Here is a 14,537-nt window from a genome sequence, read left to right on the forward strand (position 1 = left end):
AGTGGCAAAGAAAAAGCCATATCTGAGACTGGCCAATAAAAGAAAAAGATTAATAGGGGAAAAGAACACAGACATTGGACAGAGGAAGATTGGAAAAAAGTGTTATGGACGGACGCATCGAAGTTTGAGGTGTTTGGATCACACAGTAGAACATTTGTGAGATGCAGAACAACTGAAAAGATGCTGGAAGAGTGCCTGACGCCATCTGTCAAGCATGGTGGGGGTAACGTGATGGTCTGGGGTTACTTTGGTGCTGGAAAGGTGGGAGATTTGTTCAGGGTAAAAGGGATTTTGAATAAGGAAGGCTATCACTCCATTTTGCAACGCCATGCCATACCCTGTGGACAGTGCTTGATTGGAGCCAATTTCATCCTACAACAGGACAATGACCCAAAGCACACCTCCAAATTGTGCAAGAACTATTTAGAGAAGAAGCAGGCAGCTGGTATTCTATCTGTAAAGGAGTGGCCAGCGCAGTCGCTGTTGTGGGAGCAGCTTGACCGTACGGTACGCAAGAAGTGCCCATCCAGCCAATCCAACTTGTGGGAGGGGCTTCTAGAAGCGTGGGGTGAAATTTCTCCAGATTACCTCAACAAATTTAACAGCTAGAATGCCAAAGGTCTGCAATGCTGTAATTGCTGCAAATGGAGGATTCTTTGACGAAAGCAAAGTTTGAAGGAAAAAATTATTATTTTAAATACAAATCACATTTTCCCTAGTTTTTGGATATCGTTCTAACATTTCTTACCAAGTTGGTCATTTTTTTCCAAAGAAATCAAATCGACTTGGGTTTCAAAGGGTTAAACAGATACTGAAAGGTGAACGCGGCACAAGAAAAGTGATGTATATCTAGGTTTCACAGAGTTAGTTGATGCACTTTGTGTCGCCTGCATAATGTCTCAGCTTACCTTGGCGGCGTTGGTGACATGATGTTTCCTTAGCGAGACTCGGCTGCGTCTGATTCTCCTGAAGGACTGTCGGAGGGATTTCTTGATGCTCTTCACCCTGGACAGAGGGCCCTCCATGGCCAGCTGGTCACTGGGGTTTAGGGTGCATCTGCAGTTGGACAAATAGTGAGTTAACACATAAATGCACTGTTTTTGTACAAAATAATTACTACAGACAATAACATAATATTTTTTTTTTTCTTTTAGAGAACATGTATCACTTTTCTTGTGCTGCTTTCAGACGCCTTTCACGAGTATTTTACCTTTGAACTGAAAAGAAAAAAGCTAGGGAAAAACTATATTTATAAAAGGTAGAAGGTAGATTTATTAGTCATTTTTTTAAACAAAGTTTAAAAAAAGGAAATTATATTTGTCCTTGATCCTGCTACATAATCATGAGTTGATTGAATCATAATTACAAATTAAAATTATGTTACAACATTATCAGCACTTTCCCCCAGGTAACTGTAATTAAAAATGTTCTTTTTTTAATTAATTAATTATTTTTTTATTTAAGTATTTTTATTGAACTTTTCACTATTTTTAAATCCTAGAAACATCCAAAAAAAGAAAAGTCCTAAAATCCTAAAAATGTCCTGATATCCTAGAAATTACTTAAAATCCTAGAAACTCCAGAAATCCAAGGAGCTTGGTAAGAAATGTTCTACATATTGTAAGAAGCTAGTAGATTTATACAATGATTTTACTATAGCTAAGAAAAATGTCTACGTAAAAAAAGAGAAGTCAGGGAAAAACTATATCTATAATGATCATAATGACATATATAAAATTATGTTTAAAAAATCATAAGATTTTTTTTTTTTTGTATTTTTCCAGGTCATTTCCCTGTTCTTTTTTTGAAACTTTCTTCTTTTTATTTCATTTATTTTGAGTGTGAGGGATGAAAAATTCTTTTGCTGACCTGTCTGTCTCACCTCTATAGTGCTATATTTTGACATAGTGCAATCTCTCAGGTCACTTTGCATGTGAAAAATATGAGTTCCTATGTTTAGTCTCAAGGGGACTGTATCATGGAGCAGCTTTAAGGGTCTCAGAGTTGAGGAGAAGGCTTGTGGCCAAAATAGTGAATCCACAAACCACCAAAGAAAACTTGTGGCGGTACAAGGATGCAGTTATGCAACTGCTAAAGTATGAAGCAGAGAATGTCCTTGAGGGTGTAAACTTTCTTTGCAAATTTACAGTTTAAATTTCTTACTTGACAAGGACGTTGTTCTTCTGCTGGTAATCATACAGGCCAAAGCCGTGGCTGGTGCCGAAAGCCACCAGCTTCCACTCTGAGTGTAGGGTGAGGGCGGTGACCACGGCAGGAGGCTGACACTGCACCAGAGCAAAGGGCTGGAAGCCTGGAGGAAACAGCACCGGCTCCTCTCGCACGTCCAGCTGAGTGTGGCCCTGAGAAACAACAGCACCAACAATAAACTTTAACGCTGTGGTGCTGGCATAGTTCAAACCAGTTTAAAACCTGCCTGTTTGGAAGGGGTCAACTGTTTTTTTTCTAATTGTTAATAAAATACAGATATTCACACAGGGAATTGTTATTGTTCTTTTATTATACATAAGGTCACAGAGTGCATAAAACAGCACCAAAATAGAGCTGATAAAAAAAGTGCGAGTGGAGGACCACCACACCTCCAGACAGAGGTCCTAGCTAAGACCCTAATGTCCTAAAATCCAAGAATTGTCATGAAATCCCAGAAACATTTTTAAAGCTTAGATGGGTGCTAAAATCTTAGAAACACTCTTAAATCTGAGAATTTTCCTAAAATTCTAGAAAGATTTTGGAAATGTCCTAAAATCTGAGAAATTTCCTAAAATCCTAGAAAGATCCTAAAATCCCATAAATGTCCACAAATCCTCAAAAAAAAAAATCCCCAAAATGTACTGAAATTGTACAAACGTCCTTAAATCAAAGAAACTGTCCTCAAAGTTGTAGAAACATCCCAAAATCCTAGAAACGTCCTAAAATCTAGAAATTTCCTAAAATCCTACAAATTTCCTAAAAACCTAGAGACATGTATGGGGTTGCTGCAACTGGCCCCTGCCCCCTGTCATATTCCAAAATTGGTTCCCAAGCACACATTCCTGATGGCCAGATCTATGCTGTCCCGATCATGCTGTTTAGCAGTGTAACAGTTAACAGGTCCCCTCTAAATACACTGCACAGTGTGTACAGAACACACAACTCAGAAAAATGTCCCGTAGCTCTCAAGAGCTCGTACAACTTTGCATTTCTTTGGCCCTGCAGCAATACACAATGCAAGTGTGAGGTCAATCTGATGAGCACTTGTTCAAAAAATAAACAGAAAGACAGACTCTTTCCACTTAATTAGATGATACAAGGGCTGTAACAGTAAAGTAAACAACTGTAACTTGCACCGATATATCTTACAGCTCTCAGGGAGCAATGGGTAAAGCACCGAAACAGTTCGGTCATGAGCAGTGTATTAGTTTTTGTAATAACCAGTTTATTACCTTCCAGCGGAAGCCCTCTTGGCCCTGCAGCAAATCCACAACTTTAGCCTCCACCGTCTGCTCTGCTGCCTCATCGTTCAGCTCCAGCACCAGGATCTGCAGAGACAGACATAAAACACAGCTGAGTACAAGAAAATAAGCAGAACATAGCATCTTTGAAAACTGCTTAAAAAATTATCGCAACACTTTATTGTCACAGTATAACCCCAAGTCAGTTAACCCTTTGAAACCCGAATAAATTGAATTAATTTCTTTCATAAACACGTAAAGAAGGCAAAGAGCAACGTCAAAAGAAATAACCCAAAAAAATTAACAAGAAATTATTTTTTTCTTAAATGTGCAAGAAAATTCAAATCAAAAAAATTTAGCAAAAATGAAAAACAAAAGAGTTTTATCCAGTGGAGAAGGCACTTAAGATGGTCATTCCCATGCTCACTTATGTCTCATAAGTAGTTGCAGCAGTTTTTGGGTAAACCTTTTGAAGCCTGAGCAAATTGGCTTGATTTATTTTGAAAACATGGGAGGAAGGTTATGAGTAAAGGAAGAAGTAATGACCAAAAACTTGACAAGAAATTAGGAAAAGTAAAAGTAAAGAAAAGTAAGTAAAATTACCAGAAAAATAGTAAAAATTAACATTAACAACAACAACAACAACAAATAGATGATCTGGAAAAAGTGCTTGAAAAAATACGATTTAGAAAATAAGTAAAATAAATGAATACATACATTTTAAAAGAAAGTAAAAAAAAAAAAAAAACAACAACAACAAGAAAATGACCAGGGGAAAATTCTGTAACCTAATTTCAAATATATAACTATGAAAAAAATAATATAGTTTTTCCTATATTTTTTCTTTTTTTTCCCCTTGCATTTGAAAATGTAAGAAAATGTAAGCATGTTACCTATGTTTTAATGTTGATGCACAGTTAATGTTCAGTAGTGGTCTCACCTGTCCAGCTGTGCCAGCTACAGTCAGATAACCACTGTATTTACAAAGGTGGATCTTCTGAATGCCGAGCCTCGGGTCATCGCTGTAGGGGTCAAAACAGCCCACCTGAACAACAGAACAAAGTCAACGTAATAATAGTTCAAAGTCAAAGCAGCATAAGCAGAGATATCTTGACTTTTATGAATCAGGCTCTAAAAGCTTAACCCTTAAGGCCTGCTTTAATAGTACACACAGTCATATCATTCTGTGCACAAAACGCGCCATAGTTAGGCTGACATAGGTTTAACCTGCCGGGGGACTTCCCCTGATGCGCTGAGCTCCTTTCCTTCTCTCAATGCCGCCATCAGAAATCATGCATGTCTGTTAACTGCATTTCCATGTGCAAGCTTAGCTTAGCTCTGTGATAGCCATGTGGTACTCTCACTACCTGGGGCTCGGGATTACAGAGCCTGGGTCTGTTGAACTGCACTACGCTAATCCTGCTGCCTCTCGGGAGCGTTCCTGCTCCCTTGTTTCCTAGTTTTCCTGGATCCTGGCCGTAACCTTGACTGTGCCTGACCGTGGTGATAGCTGTGCTGATGCTGCGACCCTGCCTTTGGTTGTGCTCGTGCTGTGGCTGTACTGATTCTGTGCCCCCCGCTCGCCCTGATCGTGGTCTGGTCCTGGTTGCGCCGATGCTGTGATCTTGCCTTTGGACAACTCCCTTTCACATATGCATGAGACTGTTATCATCTCTATCAACATCATCATAGAGAGCAATTACTAATTTCACACCTACCATTATTGTAATATGACATGCATCTGTTTCTATTATTGCTGTGCCCCTCTCCCCCTCTCTCCCCCTCTCTCTTTCTCTTTCCTTTTTTGCCATGATTGTATTTCATTTGCTATTTACGACATCTATTGCTCGTCTGTCCGTCCTGGAAGAGGGATCCCTCACTATCCTCTACCGCTCTTCCTGAGGTTTCTTCCTCTTTTTTTTCCCCGTTACAGGGGTTCTTTTTGGGGAGTTTTTCCTTGGGTGATGTGAGGGTCTAAGGGCAGAGGGATGTCGTACACTGTAAAGCCCTCTGAGGCAAACCATGTTTTGTGATAATGGGCTATATAAATAAAACTGACTTGACTTGACTAATAAGTATACATATTAATAATAATTTCTAGTTTGTTTTTTTAACCAACATCAGGCCTAATCATTAATATAGAATATTCATTAATTTTCAGAATTTAAAACATATAAATGTCAGGTTTGTGTCATGCTGCTACTATGTTTTTAGATGTAAAAAAAAAAAGAAAATGTCAATATACTACATGCTAAGTAGATTTTTAGGATTATCGCAGCCCAGCATATGTCAATGATTAGCAGCAACATTGATTTTTAGACAATACTATTTTTTTTGGCAGTGTCAAATACTCACACTCATACTTGCTTTTCACAATCAGGCTATTAAAAATATTATACATTAATATGCTTTTCTACTTTAATTGATTTTTTTAACCAACATTATTCGTAATCATAAATATCAAATATTCATTAATTGTCAGAAAACACTTTAAATGCCAAGCTTTTGTCACGGTGCCACTATGTTTTTAGATGGAAAAAACAAAAAAAGGGAATTATTTTCAATATACTACATGCAAAGTACTGTTTTTATGATCACAGTCTGGGATATGTCAGTGATTAGCAGCAACATTGATTGTGACAGTGTAACTTGTCGAAAATGATGTCATGACATTCAAAATGATAAAAATGACAACTTTCAAGGCAAAAGCCCAGAATGACACCCAGAAATAATATAATGCATGTTTTTATGCTTTGATTGCTGTGGGATCAAACATGTCAGTCTGAATGGGTTTAAATGGTGTATATTTTGCCCTTAACAGTATGAATGTAACAGTTTTGTTTCCACTGTGTAATTTAGACTTAATGTAGTAGCTAAGCTGGAAATTCCAAGATTAAACAAAAATACACAATATTTACAAAATTGATGCCGTATGCATGAACACAGCCAAAACTATCAAAGCATGAAGAACAAAAAGTGCATAAAATGCCCCGAACAGTCCCTACTTGAGTTTAATGTGGTCTTTGTGTGGTCATAAAAGGTAGTGTTATCAATACCTTTTCAATGTTGATCCACTTAAAGAGCCACTTTTTTCCAACTGTTGTATAAGAGACACACACCTTTCTGAATGGCGGCCACTCTCCTTCCGTGCCTTGGTTCATGTTATCGTTGGGGTCGGCGTCTGTGTGGAACACTCCAGCTGTGCTTAACTTATACATGGGATACAGACAGACTCCTGATGCATCCCAGAAACGCACGGTCCCATCCTCGTGCCTACACACACAAATAAACATAACACTGTTAATGTGTCAAAGGAATTTTCAGTAGATATTTGTTATGAGTTTTGAACTGACCCTGTGAGCAGCAGGTCTCTCTGTGGAGGGTCTGGGGCCATACTCTGGCCTCCTGTTATTGGCCATTGCTGCACGGAGAGAGGGGAAATGAAAGTTTAATGATAGTCATACCTACATAATGCCTTTGTTCAACCAGAAGTCAACAAATGTGTCCATTTTCAGAACACAGCATACCATATATAATGAGCAAGTTTAGGGTCTGAGGAGAGTCACATACAGGTATTGCATCTGGGTAAATCCTACAGACAGAGCTCTCTCACCAGAGATACCATTATACTGTTTTGGGCTCGACTGTTCAAACATACTGGTTAAGGTTATTATAGCTTTACACCTAGTTGAAAAATGTCTTTATATTTACACCTATGGTACATGGTACCCATGATTCTCGTCAAAAAGGACTAAACTTAGTGCCAAAGTTTAAAACAAAAAAGTACTAAACTTAGTGTCAAAGTTTAAAACAAAAAAGTACTGAAATTAGTGTCAAAGTTTAAAACAAAAAAGTACTGACATTAGTGTCAAAGTTTAAAACAAAAAAGAACTGAAATTAGTGTCAAAGTTTAAGCCTGTGCTTGGGTTTGAATGCAGTGCCACCCTCTTTAGCTCATGATGATAATGCTGATGATGATCATGCTAAAGCTGCTGATTCTGCTGATGATGATTCTGCTGATCATGATGATGAGAATGATCATGATGATCATCATATTGATACTGATAGTGATGCTGATCATCAACAACAGCAGCAGCAGCAGCATTACGATCAGCATCTGCAGCTTCATCATCATGATAGGCATTATTATCATGATCTGCATCATAATCCTGAAGACTCTGAATAGAATGCTGATCATGATGATGCCAGTGATCATGATGATTATGATATTGATGCTGATTATCACCAGCAGCAACATTATGATGATGATCATCAGCTGCAGCAGCATGATCATCATCATCAGCATCATGATAATCATCACGATCAGCATCCACAGCATTATCATCATCATCATAATTATGATCATCCGCAGCATCATGATAATCAATAGCAGTAGATTCATCATGATCCGCTGTATCATCATCATCATCTACAGGATATACAGGATCATCATTATAATGATCATCATCAAAATTCTCTATGTCATAATGATGATCATGATGATCCTTATGATAACGATAATGATGCTGTCGTCGTCATCATCAGTCATCATAATCATCATTGTGGTGTTATGAATCTGGCAGACCTTTCTTAAGAACAAATTAAAGAGCAAATTTTGGAAGATATTGGCTAATGAGACCTATTAATATTTGAAGAACAGCTTCCGTTGACATCTGCTCAAGGCTCACCTTTTTGGAGTAGTGTGTGTTCTGCAGGTCTCCAGCAGCCATGACCCTCTCCCACAGTTTGAGGGGGATGGCGGAGACGTGGTGGGAGCAGGTGATGGCTGAGCTGTGGAGGGGGACCAGGTATGGTGTCTGAATGACCGGCCAGCCCTCTGTCTGCAGGTCAATCACTACGAGCTCCTCCTCAACCAGAACCACCAGCGCACTGGGATCTCCTGTGCATGGACAGAAAAAAAGCACCTTAGACCTTTCTCTACACTGCTGTACAAGTGTCTGAGAAGATCTGAAAAAGATGTGGGGTGTCAACATTTCTAATAAAATCACACTGAAACAAAGACACAGTTGAAAAAAATAATGTAAGCCACTTTTTTTTTTTTTTAAAGCAAAACCAAAACTGAGCACACGCCTGTTATGAGCAAAACTGGCTGTATGGTCTATGTTAAAGATTATCCACTTTCTTTGCTCAGGGGCCACTTTTGCAAAATAAAATGAGGCCAGGGGCCAGTCGTAGCAGCACCATACATTTCTAGGATTTTAGGACATTTTTAGGATTTCAGGAACTTTCTAGTACTTCATAAAGCTAACAGTAATCAGGTTACTTACATGCAAATAAATGCAATGGATCACAGAGTTTCTTTCAAAATTGAGGGAAAAGGTTGGAATACATAGGAAACAAGAGTTTTAAAAGAAAGAAAAGAAAATATGGATCAGACCTCTTTGGAGATATATTGCTCATCCACTTTTTTTTTTAACTCCACCTTTTTTTTAAAACTTTTTTTAAAAACATACAAGGAAATTACCTGTAAATTAGCAAGATAAAAAGTTAAGAAAAACAATAGTTTACAAAATAGTTTTACAAATGTACTTAGTTCTTGCAATTTTTGGAGAACTTCTTTCTAAGTTGCTCATTGCCGTTTCCCCCATGTTTTTGAAAGAAATCACCTCAACTTGATCAGAGTTCAAAGGTTTAAATACTTATAAAAGGACATCTTAAAGCAGCACAAGAAAAGTGATGCTGATCTGGTGTTCAAAGGGTTAAACCTTGATTAGTTTCTTACTTGTGTTTTTATTTTGCTGACTTGTGAATCACATTGTAACACTGTTTTTGAAAAGTGCTCTGTAAATAAAGATTCTCATCATTATGACAAAAATTGTACAAAATCCAAATCTAAGAAATTTAGTCTGTCAAGCTTTTCCAAACAGCCTCCTCTGCATCGCTGTGTGTGCAGTGTGTGTATGCCATACTGGGTGGTTTGTGTTGGTGTGTGTGTGGCCTGCCTGTGTGCTGTGGTCCCTCTCTGATGACGAAGAAGTCGATGATCCTGGAGGTGAAGTCCAGAGCCACGTGTGTTTTACCGTGGATTGCTGTGATGCAGTGTCTGTCCCCATAGCTGGCCCTGGGCATGCCACCACTGAACAGAAGGAATGGAGGGCTACACACACACACACACACACACACACACACACACACACAGACACACACAGACAGACACACACACACACACACACACACACACACACACACACACACACACACACACACAGGTTCAAGTTCAGTTCAGTTTGCACAGTGATTAATATGTAACAGTAGGTCATGTAACATCTAGGAATTTAAGTTAAACATTGGAAAAAGTGAGGCTGTTACAGCCACTTTCACTGAGGGAGGACAGGGAACAGGTGTCACAAATTAAATTCACTGGTGAGAAAAGTGAACTCACCCTTCTTCTGTCGGTAGCTGAACTATTTTAGAAATGGCCTTGCAGGGGAAATGTCCTACAGCAATGAAAAAAAGAGTCATTATTAGCCTATAAAAAAGCATTTTTCATTCAGAAAAGAACAATCAGCAGTGGACATCTCTTCATCCTCACCATAAGGGATGTCTGATTTCTCCTCTTCATCGTTCACGTCCTCGACGCCAACCATCCATCGACAGTAACTTCCATCACTGTGTGAGCTGAGAATGTAGCTTCCATCCTCCGTCCACCATACGCTCTCCAGTTGCTATAGTTACATGAAAAATACAGGGGTTAATACCAAGATTAACCCTTTGAAACCTAGAGCTGCATCACGTTTACTGTGCTGCTTTAAGACATCTTTTTAAAGTATTTAACCCTTTAAACCCTGGGCATATTGGGGCGATCTCTTTCAAAAACATGCAAAAAAGGCAATGAGCAACATGGTAATAAATGTTTCAGAAATGATAAAAAATAGAAGATTTAGAATTTTAAAAAAATTTAAAAAGCTAGGGAAAAATGTAAAATGTCATTATGTTATAAAATTATTCAAATTTTTTAACCCCCAGGTTTTTATTTTTATTCATCTTCATTTGTTTTATTCATTTTTAAAAGTTCATTATTATTATTCCATATTCAGCTATTTTTTGAGTAATTCTCTTGAACTTCTTACGAATTAGTGAGATTTCTTTCAAAAATGTGGAAAAAGGGCAATGAGCACCTCGGTAATAAATGCTTCACAAATTATATGAAATTAGTAGATTTTTTTAATGCTAGGGAAAAAATGTCTGGGGAAAAAAGAAAGATCCTAGGGAAAAAGTATATTATAATTATTATAACTACATATTTAAAATTCTGTTACAAAATTATCTTAATTATTTTGACACATAGGATTTTTTAAATTCATTTTTAAATCTATTTAATCAATTTTTATTCATTTTATTAAATTTTCAAAAGTTATTTTTTTTAACTCATTTTTTAAAGAATTTTCTTATATTTTTTACTACTTGGTGTAATTACTTTCAAAAACATGGAAAAAACAGCAATGTGCAACTTGGTGATCAATGTTTCACAAAACGAATAGATTTAATTTTTTTTTAATCTAGGGGGAAAATGTCTAGGGGAAAAAAGACTAAAGCTAGGGAAAACTATATTTATGATTATCATAGTCACATATTTAGAATTATGTTGTAACATTTATTTTATTGTTTAACCCCTACATTTTTATTTTATTTAACCTTTTTAAAATATGTTTTAAATCATTTTATTCTTTTTTGGAAAAATATGATTTGATTTTTTATTTTTACAATTTTCTTTTACTTTTTACTAATTTCTTGCTGATTTTTTGGGTCACTTCTTCTTGAGTATATTGGTTATGGCCACAGCTTATCCAGGACTGGCTGCTATTCTCTTCAGGTCACACTGAGCTGCAGGACAGTCACCTGTGTGGCTGGGATGTGCTGGATGGCACACTGTTTTTCCAGATCCCAGATGACCATGAGACCTCGTCCGTAGCCGATTACAACCTGGTTTGGGTTGACTGGGTTCTCCTGTAAGGCCTCCACGTGTTCCAGATTCCTGCGGCCGATGTAGTCGTCTGGGACACTGGAGGAAACAGGAGAGAGAGGACAGGAGAAAGGAAAGAATGAGTGAGCGAGACACAACAGAAAGAACAGAGACAATATCAGCCTGGTTATTGATCTGTTGGGTGTGAGCGGCCGTGTACACAGAGCTGCTTTGTTGATGACAGAGATGTATTATATTGTGTGTGTGTGTGTGACAGCAGTTTACTCTGAGCGATCGATACACATTTACGTTGTTTATGGTCAATCCATTTGAAATACGTGGAACTGCTGTGCTGTGTGTTTCCACAGGGAGAAGAAAAAAATCACCAGAGAATCTGAAAAAGGCAAAGTACTGAGTATTTGTGTAAATTTGTGTTCTTGTTTTTTCAAGCCCATGCACTTCTATTGATCCCTGTCTTGTAAGTCAAACAATTTAAAGTCAGGGAGACACCAAGGTTACATTAATAAGGGCCCCAGACACCAAGATGGTCAACACTGCTAAGAGCCCAGCCATTAATCCTCATGGAAAGACAGTCTACATCAGTGAGACTCAATTTACAACCCATGGGCCACATGTGGCCCTAAATAGGACTCTGGGTGACTCCCAACCATTTTTTAATTCACAATAAAAGTAAAGTGATTCGCACTGGGAATTTGTTTTTAGGTGCTAGAGTGCATAAAACAGCATCAAAATAGAGCTTGTTTATCAAAACACTGAAAAGCAAAGATTCTACAGACAAAGACTCTCTGCAACATCATTAAACACGCTTGAGCATAAAAAACCCCAAAACGTACCATCAGAGGATCCCAGACACCCCAGACCGAGGTCCTAACTAAGCCCTTAATGTCCTAAAATCCTAGAAATGTCAAAAATTTCTAGAAATGTTCTAAAATCCTAGAAACATCCTGAAATCCTAGAAGCGTCCTAAAATGCTGGAAATGTCTTAAAATCCTAGAGACGTGCAAATATCCTGGAAACATCGTAAAATCCTAGAAAGGTCCGAAAGTGCTAGAAACATCGTAAAATCCTAGAAATGTCCTAAAATCATGGAAATGAACTGAAATCCTGGAAATGGCCAATAATCCTCGAAATGTCTCAAACCCAAGTAATGTCCTAAAATCCTAGACACACATGTATGGGGCTGGTGAGACTGGCCTCTGGGCTCCTGTCATTCTGCAAAAGTGGCCTCCAAGCAAAGCGAGCAGAGTATCTCTGCTCTACATCATAAGCACTGTGTCGGTTGTGTTGCAGTTACTGACCTGCTGGCCACTTGGTCGAGACTAATGTTCCTCTCTTCCAGCTCTCTGAACCCTGGGACTTCAACTATAAAGACATGTCCTCCTTCTGTCCCCAGGAGCAGCAGCTCTCCTGAGGAGTGAGCCAACACTGCAGTCACTCTGGTCACACTGGGAGGTGCACTGAGGAAGAGGACAAGAGGAAGGTGAGATTTACTGTTCACAATGTAGCATCATCTGGGTGACTACACCTTTTGTCTGACTGGAAATGTTGGTATTGCCAGTGACAGAAGTAGTAGCCCACTTAAATTTTTTTTCAGAATTAAAACTATTAACTAATGATGGAAAAATCATTAGAACAACACAGTAAAAGTCCTGCACTCATTTTTTTTTACTGAAAGTGATGAGTGAAAAACAGGCAATATCAACACAACATACTTAATTTTACTTCACTTCCATTTAAGGTGAAGTTTTCATTTCTTATATAATGCTGAACAGTACCATGAATGATAATATCATTGACATTATACATATTTTTTCATTTTACTACTTTTTGTGAGCCATCCTGAATTTGCAGGATAACCGGTAACATGTCTTTGTCAGGTAAATGTAGTGGGCTACACTGGTTTTCTATAAATTACAAGAACACGGTAAATAAGTATACCGCTAAGATTCTTTTGGAGCCTTTTGTTATTTTGCAGTACAAATCAGAATAGCAATATGATTTGTTAGTTTTTACATGTAAACCTCATAATAAATCTATAGCTGTTTGGGCCCTGCGGTATTGCTCGGGAGCCAGGGATCAGCAGTGTTGACTGCAAAGTTGTTTGTATGAAGGTTTCTCTAGAAAACCACAGCCAAGCAATCAGCCCGTTCCTAAAAGGCATATTTGAACAGACACTGCACTAGTACTGCAGATAAAATTCAGACTTAAAGAACTAATCGCACTAAAAGGACTGTGAAAGAGGAAAACGTGTATGTGTATGTAAATGTGTTTATTGATACTTAATTGCACTGTTAAATCTGTATTATTTTTATCCTTGCTTAGCCTTTGGCAAAATTTGTTGATTTTCACAGCAATATAAAAGAGATATTAGTATATTTTATATTACAGTAAAGAGGCTTTTGAAGTTCTTACATGTGAAAAAGTTAATTTAGAGTTGTTTTTTATTAATTAGTATTATTGATTTTGTGCTCATTCAAAGACAGTGCATTGTGCATTGTCTATTGTTTGTTTTTGTTGCTTGCTAGATTTAATGCCCTATTTCACTGCTGCTTTTACAGGCACCTCAGTGCTTATCTTCACTCCCTCTCATCAACATCATGTTCTGGAATGACAATAAACCTTCTTGAATCTTGAATGAGTGTATCTGCGTGTTTTACCCCGGAGGCCCTGTGAGTGTGAAGCGTCCTATCTCCAGAAGTTCAGAGAGTCCTTTGTGAGCTCTTAAAGTCCACATGTGCAGACTGTTGTCATCCAGCAGAGTCACCAGTTCAACCTGAACACACACCACAATCAATCAATCAATCGTGTTGAAAGGTTTTTAAAAAGGCATCGACTGGTTTCTAGCAGTGATAACAGTTCCACATTATAGACCGTCTCCTCTATGATAACAAGGACAGGACACTTTAAAAAGCAGAACTGCTGCCGGGAGTGTGTTACACTGTGCAGGTACCTACCTGGTGGGGGAGGAAGTGCACCTGTGTGACGGCAGCATTCTCATCATGTAAACCCATGAACTCCACACCTGGAGCTCCATATCTGAACACTGGTCAAGGACAGACTGGATTTGTCATAGACACAGCCCTATTGGACAAACACACTCACAAAATACACCAGTAGTGTGTATGCTGGTGGTTGACTCTAGC

The 14,537-nt window shown here is 38.1% G+C and overlaps 1 protein-coding gene across 2 annotated transcripts in view; it reads right to left on the reverse strand.

Annotated features, from left to right (window-relative positions):
* llgl2 (LLGL scribble cell polarity complex component 2) overlaps nt 1–14,537 on the reverse strand; it is a 60,580-nt gene that overhangs the window by 10,182 nt on the left and 35,861 nt on the right. For both annotated transcript variants that reach the window (XM_042508332.1, XM_042508331.1), the window contains exons 4-17: nt 14,349–14,430; nt 14,052–14,167; nt 12,693–12,851; nt 11,310–11,472; nt 10,003–10,135; nt 9,853–9,907; nt 9,413–9,567; nt 8,138–8,349; nt 6,803–6,870; nt 6,569–6,722; nt 4,390–4,494; nt 3,441–3,536; nt 2,164–2,360; nt 909–1,056 (exon numbers count right to left, since the gene is read on the reverse strand). In XM_042508332.1, coding sequence (XP_042364266.1) covers nt 909–1,056; nt 2,164–2,360; nt 3,441–3,536; nt 4,390–4,494; nt 6,569–6,722; nt 6,803–6,870; nt 8,138–8,349; nt 9,413–9,567; nt 9,853–9,907; nt 10,003–10,135; nt 11,310–11,472; nt 12,693–12,851; nt 14,052–14,167; nt 14,349–14,430 — 1,843 coding nt within the window. The remainder of the gene's footprint in view (nt 1–908; nt 1,057–2,163; nt 2,361–3,440; nt 3,537–4,389; nt 4,495–6,568; nt 6,723–6,802; nt 6,871–8,137; nt 8,350–9,412; nt 9,568–9,852; nt 9,908–10,002; nt 10,136–11,309; nt 11,473–12,692; nt 12,852–14,051; nt 14,168–14,348; nt 14,431–14,537) is intronic.

This window comes from Plectropomus leopardus, chromosome 19 (assembly GCF_008729295.1).
Source record: "Plectropomus leopardus isolate mb chromosome 19, YSFRI_Pleo_2.0, whole genome shotgun sequence".
Classification (NCBI taxonomy): Eukaryota; Metazoa; Chordata; class Actinopteri; order Perciformes; family Serranidae; genus Plectropomus; species Plectropomus leopardus.